This window comes from Channa argus, chromosome 7, assembly GCF_033026475.1.
Source record: "Channa argus isolate prfri chromosome 7, Channa argus male v1.0, whole genome shotgun sequence".
Lineage (NCBI taxonomy): Eukaryota > Metazoa > Chordata > Actinopteri > Anabantiformes > Channidae > Channa > Channa argus.
In genome coordinates this window covers 10,076,191-10,090,037 of record NC_090203.1, presented here as the reverse complement: position 1 = coordinate 10,090,037, position 13,847 = coordinate 10,076,191, and the positions used below count along the sequence as shown (strand labels likewise).

Genomic DNA, 13,847 nt, shown 5'->3' with positions numbered 1-13,847 from the left:
AAGACATCTCAGTTTGGATACTGTACATTAGGTTCGTCAGTAAAGTCTTGTTCATGTAGATGACATACAGGTCTCAGAAACCCATGTGTCAGATATAATACAAATATATTATAGGTCTGAAGTAAAGATATAATTCAATTTATTCCAAAAGAAATAACATTTTAAAATTACTTTAGTTTTGATATAGTCATGTTTTTCGTGTTTGTCTCTTAGGGGAAAAAAAGACAAGTACTAAAGTTCTAGTTATTTTATGCAGCATATGAGTTGCGCCAGTTGATGTGGTTCGGTCCTGTGGCTGTTTCAGCACAGTGAGAACATGAGAAATAAATTACCTTCATTGGAATGGACTACCATGCACCTGCAACATCCTTAAAGTATTTCCTATTTTAATTTCTACTCTGTCAAATTAAATATGTCAAAAAATGCAATCCTTGTAAATGTCCTTGATATTTAGGAAGGACAGAGAGATGCAATAGGTCTTTGCTTCCTACTGTATGCACTGAATACAGCACAATAAAAATCATGTTTGAGAAATCTGAGAGCACGGTTCACACTCCATTTACACCTAATAGACTGAAGTGGAAATAAAACCTAGTTACTACAAACACACTGTGATGACTGAAATGCTCAGTGTACTTTGGGTTTTATTTTACAATCCAATGAACATTAGTATATGTGCAGAGTTGTAATTGGCAAATACAACTTTCCCCTGATACATCAGTCTTTCACTGCGGTGTCTGTTTTCATTCAGCCAGGCTAAAAATAGCAATCATATGCTTCTCAGTATGGCATTGTCTTAACAGTAGTTCACCCCTATAATAAAGATAGACTCTAGTATCCTGAGAATTCCATTGGGATCACGGTCGTCTCTACGTGAATATAAAGCAGTCTGAAGAACAGGCCAGGAAACCCATTAGTAGGTACTCTGGAAAATATAGGACAAAGCAAAGCACAACAGACTGAAACAATGTCTAATCTGTTTATTAGGTTTCCTCACACCCCTCCCACCTTTAAATCCATTGACGATAAAACAACGTGATTAACATGTAATGGACAGTTTTCTCTTGGGCAAACAGCCAATGGGAGCCAGAACGTGCACATCCACAGGGGGTATAACACCATAATTACACAAAAGAGACACTAGTATTTAAAAGAAATGTGACAAGAGCTGTGACACCGTTTACACACAAAAGTTCGTAAACTTTTCAAGTAAAGGCGTGGACTGCCTGTCCACCTCAAGGTGTAACGGTCAGTCTTTACAGCTTGAGCACTTGGTGTAGTAGTCTGTTCTAAGTGGACTTTTCAGTGCAGAATAGCGCATGTGTCAACCTGACCCTTTTCTTTGAGACAAAACATAGTCAAAAGTAAAAGGAAAATGGGAGAATGACACCATTACACAAATACTTTGAACACAAAGAGGAAGGGGACTAATTGCTAAGAGCAAGGGATGATGGAAATGGGTCCTCTGAATGGAGTTGGCCTCTGACCGTCATGGTACGTTGCAGCTGTCTGTGTTTTTATGCCTTGGCGTTAATGATTGAAATAAATTCTGGCTTGAGGGAGGCTCCACCTACAAGGAAGCCATCAACATCCTTCTGGGAGGCAAGCTCCTTACAGGTGCCACTGGTCACCGAACCTGAGAAAAACAACGGACTCATAAGAAAGGATTTAAAAATCCAACTACCAACACGAATACATCATTGCACTGACTGACCTCCATAAATTATCCTCACAGAGTTGGCTATAGCCTCAGACACGTTAGTCTTCAGCCACTCCCTTAGTTTCTCATGAACCTCCTGAGCCTGAGAAATCAGACAAAAAACAGAAACATTAGGAATGGGGTAGAGTAAGAGACCATATTCAGGAAATACTCTGTGGTTTCTAATATTTACCTGTTGTGGGGAGGCAGTCTTGCCAGTGCCAATGGCCCAGACAGGCTCATAAGCAAGTACAACCTTGCTCCAGTCCTTCACATTGTCTGTGAAAGAGAGATGTGATAAGACTTGTATTTTGCAAGTTTCTGATTTCCAGCTTGTATGCAGACTGTACATTTATACAAATGTAAAATAATACATCCTAAAATCAAATAAAAAAAATCGGTAGTAGGACAATTTGGAGTCTTGTACCTGCGATGGCCTTAGTCTGAGTGAAGACAACTTTCTCTGTGATGCCACCCTCCCTTTCATCCAGTTTCTCACCAATGCAGGCGATCACACTAAGTCCACTCTCCAGAGCATGAGCTGTCTTCTGACCAATGAGCTAAGAAGACACGCACACTTAAATCACAAAGTGTACACAGCAGGATTGAAGCATTATATGAGAGTCTTTGATGGTGCAAACTTAAAGGACAAGATAACATCATCTGTAATTACTTCATCACTCTCTCCAAAGACATGGCGCCTTTCAGAGTGTCCCAGAATCACCCAATCCACGCCACAGTCCTTGATCATCGCAGGGCTTAAAACAGATAACAGATAAATCATCGAATAATTACAAAAAAAATCCATTAAATCCGTGCAATTTAAAAACCACTAACTATATGATGTGAAATATTGTGAAAGATTTTGTATTTGTGCATAATCTAACATAGTCAAAGATTTTGCAAGTGTAAATAGAGCCATTTTCTGCAGGTCAGCAATCTGTATGAAGTTCCTTTCATATGTAAATCTTTATTTGCTCATGATCTAACCTTTAAAAATGTTCCTGATGGACACTTGACATACCTGATCTCCCCAGTGAAGGCACCCTTTGAAACTTTGTAGCAGTTCTGAGCAGCCACACCAAATTTGGCATCCAGCTTGGACCTGGCAAAATCCAGGTAGATTGATGGAGCACCACACACCACCTCTATTAATAGAGAAAAAACAATGAATACTTTAATATTAACTGTACATGGATACAAAAAAATATATATAAAAATTCACAGAAACAGTCATAAGTAATGTAGACATGATGGATAATTAGCAAGTGCTTCAATCAATATTCAAAGTATTGTTACATATGATAAGGAAAAGACTGTCAGTAAAAACAGTGCATACAACCAAATATTTATCATAAACTGCTGTCGTGTACAACACTACATAACTAAAGGGGACAAATTTTTTAAGCGCTTCTTAAAAATTATCTACCTACAAGCTCAATCAATAATATGAAGGATTCAATCCACCTACTATTGCCCAATTACCGACCTGTATCAAGAAACATCCCTGTTGTAACTGGTGTAACTATTTGACACTGATACATATTGCACTGTATAGAAGCCAGAAATGTTAGCCCTCATGTACAAACATGATTTCACCAAAGTCAACGGCTGTGGAGTCTGCACAGGTCATGCAGAGTACAGTAAAGTCAAGACACAGGCATTCACATTGTAACTATATCTTTGGGGTCATGAGAGTCTATATTAAACACCCCTAGTTGTTACTGGTTGGCAAAGGTCATTTCTCCTCAGCCTCTCTGCACCAAAGGTCGGAGTTCACCCTCCAAAAGGTCACCTACAAGGCAGCATTCTGCAGAAGTCAAACTAATGTCATGAACCTTGGTTAAAATGTTAAATAAAAGATATCAAATATCCAACTAAACTCAGTCTGAGTAAGGAAACCCCTGACTTTAAAACCACTTCAGAGAGACTAGGAAAATGTCTGCTTGAGTTTCACTCTTCCCTTGTGAGGGGTGTATTCAAATATGGAGCAAGGTACAGAGACAGTCTGGACAGTGTGACAGCTTGTTCCCTAACGGATCAGGTCTGGTATACACAATATTCCAATTGCATAACACGGACTTGAAAGGAGGACCACAACTGGCCAGATAACATCGTATTCAGTGTCTCCCAGCTTGGGTTCAGAGAATCTTGTTCTGAATTAGTGTCTTATAAAGCAGCACTTGCCTTTGTGTAATGTGTTTATATTTTAGTAAAACAGAGGAAACTGTCTCCTGCTGCATTAAAGTCGCACAGGACAATTTGAAGACTAGATTCTTTTTACGGTGCACAATCGTTTTCCTGGCCTTGTCTGGCTTCTGGGCATAAAGTGTAATCATCTAGGGGTCCACCAACTCCGCTTAGCAGCTGTCTTGCTTAAAAATTAATCACCGAGGACAGTCACAATGTGTTCACGAGCTCCCTCATGGCGTCGCGGCTGAAATCGAGCTCCCGTGAATGCACCCTGCACTTTGACAGGAGAAGCAGTGCTGCCTGATGGACTACGTGCCGCTGCAAACGCACATCCACCTCCCACGTTACTGAAAATGTGGGTTCCTCATCTGTATTCATGCACGCACGTCTGCGGCCCAGTGTTAGCGTAACTAAAAACGAAAAACCACTGGTCCCGCACTAAATGTAACATAAAAAGACTAGAAAATGAAGGAGATGGTGGTCAGTGATGTTAAGAGTGTCATTGATTTACTTAATGACGGAGCCATGTTGACTCTGGATGGAAATCCGGTGGGGATATAAAGAGAGGAATTTATAGGCGAACGTTAACCTAAAACTACTACAATGTGATGGCAATAGTCTCCAAAACACTTGACACAAATCAAGTGGCGACACTTATGCCATTAAAAAGCCATTTTTTCCAAAATCCACCTACCGACATTAGGTTCCGGCTTAGCTCCGTTCAGGATGTCGATAAGCTCCCCGAGACTTTTCTTATCACCATTCATCTTCCAGTTTCCTCCAACAAAGAATTTCCTGCTCATTTTGATGTATTTTGTGGGGTCTTTTCTGCGAACTTTAACAGTTACAACAACGCACCTTCACTGGGAGAAGAGAGCAGACGTAAGAGAGCCCCTCTGGGTATTTATGAACACGGAAACGCAGACCCCTCCTCTCACTGGGCTCCATTGGTTTATGCTGGCACGCCCGCAAACACATCTCCTTGTTTGAGGAAGGGGAAGAGCAACATGTCATGTCGCATTCAAGCGCTGCGTGTAAAACTGAGGGAACTACGGGTCCTGTTTGGAAAAGTTTTTTTTACTTAACACATTGTGCAGTGAACGGAAAAACACTAAATCCCATCAGTATTCACCCGTGACCACCCTCTTCCGTTGAAAACACTGTTACACTTTCCAGGTAATTTCCAGGAAAATTGGAGAAGCCTGGAATAGCTTGCTCCTTCCTTTGTTCTGTCCATGTGATCCCAGACTGACTGATAATGGCGTCTGGGCTCTGACGAACTGCAGCAACAGCACACACATTAAAACCCGGTGTCACTCATTCCTCTTTTCATAGAGGAAAGAAAACAACATAGTTAGTAAAAATCTATGGAAATGCAGTACAAGGCATAACTAAAAGTCCCGCCCCCCTTAAATGTAAAGCGCTCTGATTGGAGGATTTACGGGCTTGATTTGAATACCCAAGATGCTCTGCATTCAAAATATGCCACTTAATAAAGTTTGTGTTAGTGCATAATTGTGCTTAAAATTCATTTTTACACCTTTGTATTGTCAGATTTTGTTGTTTTTAATATGTATTATGATTTTCATATAAACTTATGATTGTCAGTTATTATTCACTTTGAAACTCAACGCCAAACCATGACAACATGATACGTTTTCCTTTTACTAGTAAAGTCATGTATCAGGCCAGGAATTAAGGAATATTTGCTCTTTAGCTATTTTTCTAGAAGGCTTTTCTAACAGAAAAGCCCCAGAAGCTGTTATAGAAATTACGTTACTGTATTCCAAAATTTGTAGTGTAGTAGCTCTGTGAGCGGTCAATAAAATAAATATGGAAAGAATTACGCTTATACAGCTTTTCCAAGATCGTACAATGCAGCATGACTCTTTCTGAAATGTTATATTATGAAAGTTAGTAAAACTAATCTAGCTACTCAAAGTAAAATTAATTGATTAATGTTACATATTTTCCCAGTCCATGCAGTTCTAAGTAAAAGCAGTTCGAGCATTTGTTTGTGAATTTTGATCAAGTTAACATGTATTTCTGCTATAAAAAATAAATAAAGAAAAGGTAAAGAAAAAAAGAGAGAGCGAAGCTACGGAATCATTCGTTTGACCGCTTCACTGCAGTTGTATAAAGAGTGAGTTGGAAACTATCCCAGCATGCATTGGGCTTATGAATTCACGTGTATTAAAGTGTTTATCACGTTGTCCAGCATTTATTAATACTGCTACTCAAAGGAAAAGAAGAAGACTCTTTTTCACTCTTGCCACTTTAATGCCGGTAACTTGCACTTGTGGAGTGAACATGTGACGAATAACGATGATTCATGTCTGGTCAGGTTCTTCCTCATTGCCATGCGCTTGTTTTCAAATATATAATAATAGAGTGATTGTGTTAAAACTGTGCAATAAAGTTTCTTGAAAAGTAGCATTAAACGCATCTGCATTTATTAACTAAAAGCATCTTAACCTTTTTAGTAAAAAGATTGACTGTTTAATGATACATTTAAGTATATTACAAACGTCCTGTCTTTTGTGTTCATTGGTTTTTGTTGGTTTGTTTTTTAATTGCCTTTATGTATTGTGCACAACAGTAAAAAAATGGGAAATTTGCATTGCACACATCATTGTTGTTCCTTTCTCCCACCGTATGGGGGCAGTATTACACCATTAAATCCCACTTGACTTCAGTAGTAATTCACATTCACATATTTTTGATTCAATAGTTTGACTCACTTTGTTACATAATTCCGGTTGTGCTGCTGCGTCCTTGGCTTTACACAACACCGGCAAAACTTGAGCCACACAATAATGTGAAGACATTACCGACAACACTGTGTGGGAAAGAGCGAAGATAAAGGCAGAAGAGGAGGGCTTTGAGTTGCAGAAACACAACATTTAACTATGAGGGAAGTTGAACCGCCCTAAACAGCGCACTGTTTGTCAATAGGTGGCTGTGTCTGCCGTGAGACAGTGAAGTTCACTGAACCGTCGCGAACAAACGTTTCCGCCCACAAGAAAGATGGCGGCTCCCTTGATGGAGAAACTGTCGGAGTCTTTAGGCTCCCCGGAGCCAGCGGTTCGGCTCATGCTATCTATTCTGATCGGTAAGTCTCGCCTCATGAGGCAGTTGATTTTTTTCAGCTATCCCAAATTGTCTCACTCACGGTGACAGGTGTGACTGAGCGTCTCTTGCTGCTGTGTGTAACTGTCACTGCTAACATAACGCTCAGTCAGCTAGTCAACTGTGACACATTGCTCCACATAATTTGTATGGGTCTGCTACACGTACTGTGAAAGCAGCTAAATATTTCTCCTGATCAATAAATCAGTGCTTCTCAGAACCAAATGATTAATGTCCCGATAGCCTTTGAATAAACGTCACACCCTGTACGATCAACTTTGCCGGAGATCTCCCCACAAGCGGCTAACGTTTGGCTGTTAACTGGCACATGGAGGTGGCACTGATGTAACACTAGATCTCGGGTGTCGTGCCAAATATTGTCGCTGTCTACTCACCGTTTTAACGAATTTCCCATACCTGTGGAACTAGCTAGACCACTAGACATCTAGGTCAAAAAAGCTTGGCAATTAGAAATTCAGTTTATAAAAATTCGGCTCCTGCCCATGGAAGAAATTGTTGGAGGAGCTGTAGATGTAGCATATTGTGTCAGACTGGTGCTGAAGTTGGCTAGTGAAAATACTAACCTCAAGGTTGGTAAGGGGGAGGGGGTTTGACATGGAGAAAAATGTTCCTGCAACCCTCAATTTTCCATTCAAATGCGTTTACTGTCAACTATTAATCACGGGACAGATCTGGTGTTTGAGCACAGGTGGTAAATCTATAGCTCTTACTTTAGACCTTTTTAAGTTGGGAATGTTAGAGGGTGGGGGAGGGCGTCCTTCAAGGTGTCCTCTCTGTCTGAACTTTGTTCTGACACATGTACAACGTCGGTTTTCCTCCCTGTGAAAGAATGTAGTCGCATACAAAGAACAAGAGAGTAATTTAAATGATACAGGCACACCAACTGAATACAGTAAAATAACGACAGACTACATACACCTCTAAACTGTACTTGAGTGAATGCACCATGTTTCTTTCCACCTCTGTCATTCAGATCAGACTTTGGTTGGCTAATGCCTAAAACCCTGCAGTGTTGCATATGCCACATATAAGTCTTGCTTAATATGCATTTCATAATCTTGTGGTCATAACTGCCTAGCACTACCGCAGAGTTGTCAAAAGAAAAGGTGCTTCTGCTGGTATACATACTTTGACTTAACTTTAGGCTAACTGCTAGTAAAAGCAACATTGATATTTTCAACATCAATTAAAAAATTGACTACAGCTGCTACAAATCGACATGCTTTCAAAACTCTGCATCGAGCTCAGGTGATTAGCCCTACTGTAGCTTTACACCTTATTAATTTGAATAAAGTTTTGAAAGGATATGTTATGAGAGGGTATTTTTAATGTCCACAAATATCATTGAAGAGAAAAGCAATACGTTTAAGATGTCTCAATACTTTTAGATTTCTCTGTTCACTCTGTGGCCCTTGCCTTCATAGCCATTTCTTCCTCATTGTAAAAACCAGATCAGAAATATCTGGTTTAAATTTTTAGAAAAAGGAAGTATATATACCTTTAAACATCAAGGCCTTCTTAAACCACTAGTATTAATAAACAGTTGTGAGGGGGCAGCAGTGGCTGCCTACCATCCATAGGGTCGGAGGTTTGCGCCCCGCCCCTCCCAACCACATGGCGAAGTTTCCTTGGGCAAGACACTGAAACCCTAACAGCCAATTCCCATCCCCAGCTGTGCAGTGCCCATTCCAAGTCCTGTAGAAAATTGGGGAGGACTGCGTCAGGAAGGGCATCCGGCGTAAAAACTGGGCCAAATCAATATGCAAACAAATGAACCGATGTGGTGACCTTGAACTTACGGCATAAGCCTAAAGGACAAAGAAACTATAATAATATGCAGTTGTGAATATTCACAACAGGAGGATAGTGAAGGCTCCAAATAAACTACAGTGACCTTTTGCATTGTCATGAACAAACGTCAGCCAGTTTTGTGTGACTCACTGACATGTTTGGACAACAATCGAAATCTGTAGCACAGAGAAATAGGCAAATTAGGCATTGATTAGACCAACAGTAGTTATTAGTACAAGCTTGATCCTTAGTTTGTTTTTTTTTTCATGACTTATCAACAGAGAAATCTATTAACTTTATTCTTATTATAAAACAAGAACAAGAAGCACATAGAAACCTGAATGTTACTTTTAGTTTAATAAAAAACATATTAAGCCCATTGTTATATTAAGCTTAAGACAGCGCATGTTAACGTGATATCCAGTCGTTTTTTTGTTAGTCCTTAATTCTCTCTTCCACTCAAACAGCTAACTGAAATGGTGGTGTGTTCTTATGAGTCCACCTGTGAATGAGAACAAACTGAACTGAATATAAAAAGAACATATTACCATGCAGTTATTTCTCTCCTTGAGATACCAGAAACACATATGTGCACACGTGTGTGGGTGTGGGTATGTGTGCGGGTGTGTCTGTGTGTTTGTGTGTGTCTTGTGTGTCAGCTGATATGAAGACATGCACGGTCTCTCTAATAAATGTTTTTCCTCTGTCTTGCAGGGTATCCCTGTGCTCTGGTGTACAGACAGTTCTTGTTCCACCAGACTGCCACAGTTATCCACTGGTTCCACGCTTTGTCTGGACTGGCTTTAGCAGCATTTAACTTTGGTGAGATGAACAGGGACGTTAAGGACATGTTTAGGGGATGGAAAGTTATTTTCAAATTTGGTCTTACTTAAACAAAATGTGTGGCATGTATTCTTGAGGACTAAAAGCATGTTGCAATCCAATTAAGGTTTGTGAAAGCTTTTTTTTTTTTACATTTTGGTTCTGCATTATTTGGATTACTATTTACCTGCTAGTGTTGTCTTCTTACCTGCCTTTGATGGAGCATTGCTGCCTTATTTGTGAATGCAAGAGACAAACAACAAACATAAAAACCACGACTCACTAGAGCTATTAAAATTGTAAAAAAAATCACACATAAAAGTCACACAACGTTTACATTATTGACAGCACTAGCTCCATATTGATGATATTATACAACCCCAATTCAAAAAAAGTTGGGACGATGTATAAAATGTAAATAAAAACAGAAGGCAATGATTTGCAAATCTCATCAACCCATATTTTATTACCAATAGAACATATCATATGTTGAAACTGAGATATTTGACCATTTCATGGAAAATATTAGCTCAAAAAGTGGTTAACGGGGGGAGGTTTACCATTGTGTAGCATCCCCCTCATCTTTAATTACTGTCTGGGAAGTGAGGAGACCAGTTCCTGGAATTTAGGAGAGGAATTTTGTCCCATTCTTGTCTGATGCAGGAGTCTAGCTGCTCAACATTCCTGGGCCTTTGTTGCCGGATTTTTTGTTTTATGATGCACCAAATGAGCATATGCTGCTCTAAAACCTCTATGTATTTCTGAGCATTGATGGTGCCTTTCAAGATGTGTCAGCTGCTCGTGCCATAGGCATTAATGCACCCCCATATCATCAGCGATGCAGGATTTTGAAATACTGATAACCAGCTGGACGGTTCCTCTCCCTTTTATTCCGCAGGACACAGCATCCATGGTTTCAAAAAAAATGTCATATTTTCTTTAAATGATACAGCTTTAACTGACATTTGTGGGTTTCACAGGGAACTGTGTTCATAGACAGTGATTTCTGCAGGTGTTCCTAATCCCATGCGGTGATGTCCAGTTGAGAAACAAGTCTGTTTTTTAATGCAGTGGTGCCCGAGGGCCCAAAGATCACAGGCATGCAGTTTTGATGTACGGCCTTGTCCCTTGAGATTCCTCCTGATTCTCTGAATATTTAGATGATATTATATACTGTAAATGGTGGGATCTTCAAACAATTTTACATTGAGGACCATTTTTCTGAACTGGTTCCACAATTTGTAGATGCAGTTTGTCACAGGTTGGTGAACCTCTGCCCATCTTTATATTCAAGAGGCTCTGCCTCTCTGAAATGCTCCTTTTGTACCCAGTCATGTTACTGAACTGATGCCAATTAACGTAATTAGTTATCAAATGCTCCTCCATTTGTTTTTTATTTGCAGCAATTGCTTTTCCAGCTTTAGGTTCATTCTGTTCCAACTTTTTTGATACGTTGCTGCAATCAAATTCAAAATGAGATAATATTCTCCATGAAATGGTACCAGTTTCAACATCTAAAATAGAGGTTTTACACATGCTCAGCACATGCTCACTTGGTGCATCATAAAACATAAAATCTGGCTACAAAGGCCCAGGACCGTTGAGCAACTAGAATCCTGCTTTAGACAACAATGGGACAACATTCCAGAAGTCTCAACCAATTTAGTAAAAATGGAAACATTGTTGGTTTGATTGTTGTTAGCTTTGGATTCATAAGAGGAGGAAATGCAATGAATCTTAAATTTTACCAGCAGCAGAATAAAATTCATTTTTTAAGTCTTTTAACAGTCAAAAGAAACTCTGGACCTAAACAGAAAGCACTTTTCAGATGAGAACTCAATGCCTTAGGGAACTCTAGTTGGATGAATCATCAGTTATTTTTGAATCATTTCTGGGTTCAGGAAGTAAAGGTGGTGCTCTGTAACTCTTTACCAGACTACATGCCTGAAGTCTGGAGATTTACTTCTAGCCTAAGTGCTATTTTTATTGATGCTGCCCAGGCTGTTTTCTTGTGTGAATTTAAAAACTTTATATTGAGTGCTGCAAAGAAAACCATTAATCAATCATTATTTCGTTAATTATTTCATATATTGCTTAGTGTATTTGTTTTTTGAACACACAAATGATTAAAAATGAATCTTTAAATGTTCTCTTAAGTTCTCCGTGCCTGAGGTTACATTTTCAGATCTATCTTCAATTAGAAACCCTAAGATACTCAGTTTAAAGTTGCAATAATTATTAATTGGACTGTTTTTTCTGAGCAAATATGATGAACATTTTCTTGTTAGAAGTGAATATCTAATGTGCTTGTTTGCCATTAAGTACAAAGTATTTGAACTGCTGGTAGAATAAAACAAGGCACTGTAATCACACATAAGTTTTGGCAGTTTGCTTGAAAATGGTTTCAAATTCATTTCAAGTTAACTGCTCAACTAAATGAATAGTAAAATATGAAATGATGGAGTTACCTACACAAACTACTAACACTGATTTCTTTCTCTTCTTAATTGTTGCTGCCCTTGGATTTTACAGCAGGTCTGTTGCTTTGTTTTTCTTGAGCCCTCTTCAAGCTCATTTTAAGTCTGTCACCTTGTACAACACATCATGTCTTTGCCATGGTGTCTTCTCCATCTCTGCTAACGCTGAACTGCGAAGGAAAAATCCTGTTGTCTCGAACAGTCCTACAGGTCACACTTGAATGCACTCACCCTCGTCTCTACACTCCCATGTCTGTGTCTTTCCCAGGCGCTCAGCTCTATCACTCTGCAGTATGCATCTTGGTCCAGTTCCTGATGCTGAGGCTCATGGGAAGGACGGTAACAGCTGTCGTGAGCAGTTTTATTTTTCAAATGGTGAGGTGTCCCATGCTTATTTTTCTTTCCTACTCCCTATTTTGTGCATCCATGCTTCCTTACTTCAAAGGAATAGCTGCATTTTGTTCAGTGTCAGACTTTTACTGCAGTGGCTTAGCTGCTGCCCACCAGTCTGTCTGCATAGTCTTCTATCTGATTTCTGCAGCAATAGTCTGTGATTTCCTTTAATTGCCTTGTTAATGCCAGCACACTGCATGTCCCACGTTTTAAAAGGAGCAACCATTACCAAGAACAATAATCTCAATCATCTCATGATATTATCACGTTTCCTGTAGAAGTGCTGCACCCTTTTGTTTTCACATGCACTTTTATGCTCTCATGAAATCTTGTTCTTAAACAGAAATAAACTCACTCCAAAATAGCCTTAATTATAAAAAACGCTTTCTGTGAATTGTTACAGTAATTTTCTGTTTTCATTATTTCCCTGTGAAGTTTCTTAGAATTGTGATGAACATTGGCAGATTGTTGCTATTTGGATGTTTTTGTTTTCCAAACGTTTCTCTGTATCATTTTCTGTAGATATACCTGCTGGCAGGGTATTACTACACAGCAACAGAGGAGTATGACATCAAGTGGACTATGCCTCATTGTGTCCTAACACTTAAACTTGTTGGTAGGTGGACTGTTGCTTACTGCTCTGCTTGACAAACCCAAATGTTGCATGAAGGTTTGCATGAAGTTTTCTCAATGTCTTTGATGGGATTGTTTTCCTGTGTTGTCTAGTGAATGAATAACACATTATAAATTACTCGCTGGCATCTGCACTCCTTAAATGTGTTAATTCAAATGATCGTGGTATTAAAATAGTTTGTGACACAAGTTGCATTTTCTCATTACAGGTCTGTCATTTGATTACTATGATGGCGGAAAGGACCCAGTGAGTTGGTTGATCTCTCTTACTTTTACTTGCTTGATCATTAGTCACCATGTTCATCGAAGCTCTTTGAGTTTGCTCTTCATTTCTCTGTTAGATTCTGTTATCTCCCACTTCTTTCTTTAACTTCCCTGTGTAAAAGAGAGGAAGAAGGAATTTGTGGTGGAATATTCAATAGTTTTTCATGATGACTGTGTACAAAGAATCTGCAAGACATTGCTAAAGGCATTTATTAGATGACAACATGTTACTTGTGTAAAGGCTAAAGTGTCACGAGTAAGTAACTTGTAAATGTCAGTGCCTTGACAAAACAATGGCTGAAAAAGACACCGTGCGGGTCAATGTCAACATATTAATTTCATTTTTAACCTGTTATGTTTTTTGTAAAATGTCTGTCAAACTCCAGGCCTCAAGGGCCACAGCCCCGCTTGTTTTCGACCTCTTC

The 13,847-nt window shown here is 39.3% G+C and overlaps 2 protein-coding genes and 1 non-coding gene across 3 annotated transcripts in view; 2 read left to right on the top strand and 1 right to left on the bottom strand.

The window, feature by feature from the left end:
• Positions 1-965: 965 nt before the first annotated feature.
• tpi1b (triosephosphate isomerase 1b) lies at positions 966-4,785 on the bottom strand. The gene is made up of 7 exons (XM_067509205.1): positions 4,587-4,785; positions 2,724-2,847; positions 2,373-2,457; positions 2,127-2,259; positions 1,893-1,978; positions 1,715-1,802; positions 966-1,636 (listed from the first exon to the last, which is right to left on the bottom strand). Exons 1-7 carry the CDS (start codon positions 4,693-4,695, stop codon positions 1,518-1,520), a joined length of 744 nt encoding a protein of 247 aa, XP_067365306.1. The 5' UTR covers positions 4,696-4,785; the 3' UTR covers positions 966-1,517.
• Positions 4,786-5,592: 807 nt separating this feature from the next.
• LOC137131119 (U7 small nuclear RNA) lies at positions 5,593-5,647 on the top strand. Its single transcript, XR_010914948.1, has one exon. It is a non-coding gene; the product is annotated as a U7 small nuclear RNA (small nuclear RNA).
• A 1,077-nt stretch (positions 5,648-6,724) lies between these two features.
• Positions 6,725-13,847, top strand: part of lpcat3 (lysophosphatidylcholine acyltransferase 3) — a 17,124-nt gene continuing 10,001 nt past the window's right edge. The window contains exons 1-5 of the mRNA XM_067509206.1: positions 6,725-7,004; positions 9,548-9,655; positions 12,401-12,507; positions 13,048-13,141; positions 13,368-13,405. Of these exons, the coding sequence (XP_067365307.1) occupies positions 6,920-7,004; positions 9,548-9,655; positions 12,401-12,507; positions 13,048-13,141; positions 13,368-13,405 (432 nt within the window). The 5' untranslated portion in view covers positions 6,725-6,919. The remainder of the gene's footprint in view (positions 7,005-9,547; positions 9,656-12,400; positions 12,508-13,047; positions 13,142-13,367; positions 13,406-13,847) is intronic.

Excerpts from the sequence above, each read along its gene's own strand:
- tpi1b (XM_067509205.1), bottom strand. The coding sequence starts at position 4,695 with ATGAGCAGGAAATTCTTTGTTGGAGGAAACTGGAAGATGAATGGTGAT. Across the intron at positions 2,848-4,586 it reads TAAGCCGGAACCTAATGTCG|AGGTGGTGTGTGGTGCTCCA; the intron begins GTAGGTGGATTT and ends CTCTATTAATAG. Across the intron at positions 2,260-2,372 it reads TCTTTGGAGAGAGTGATGAA|CTCATTGGTCAGAAGACAGC; the intron begins GTAATTACAGAT and ends GTGTCTTCTTAG.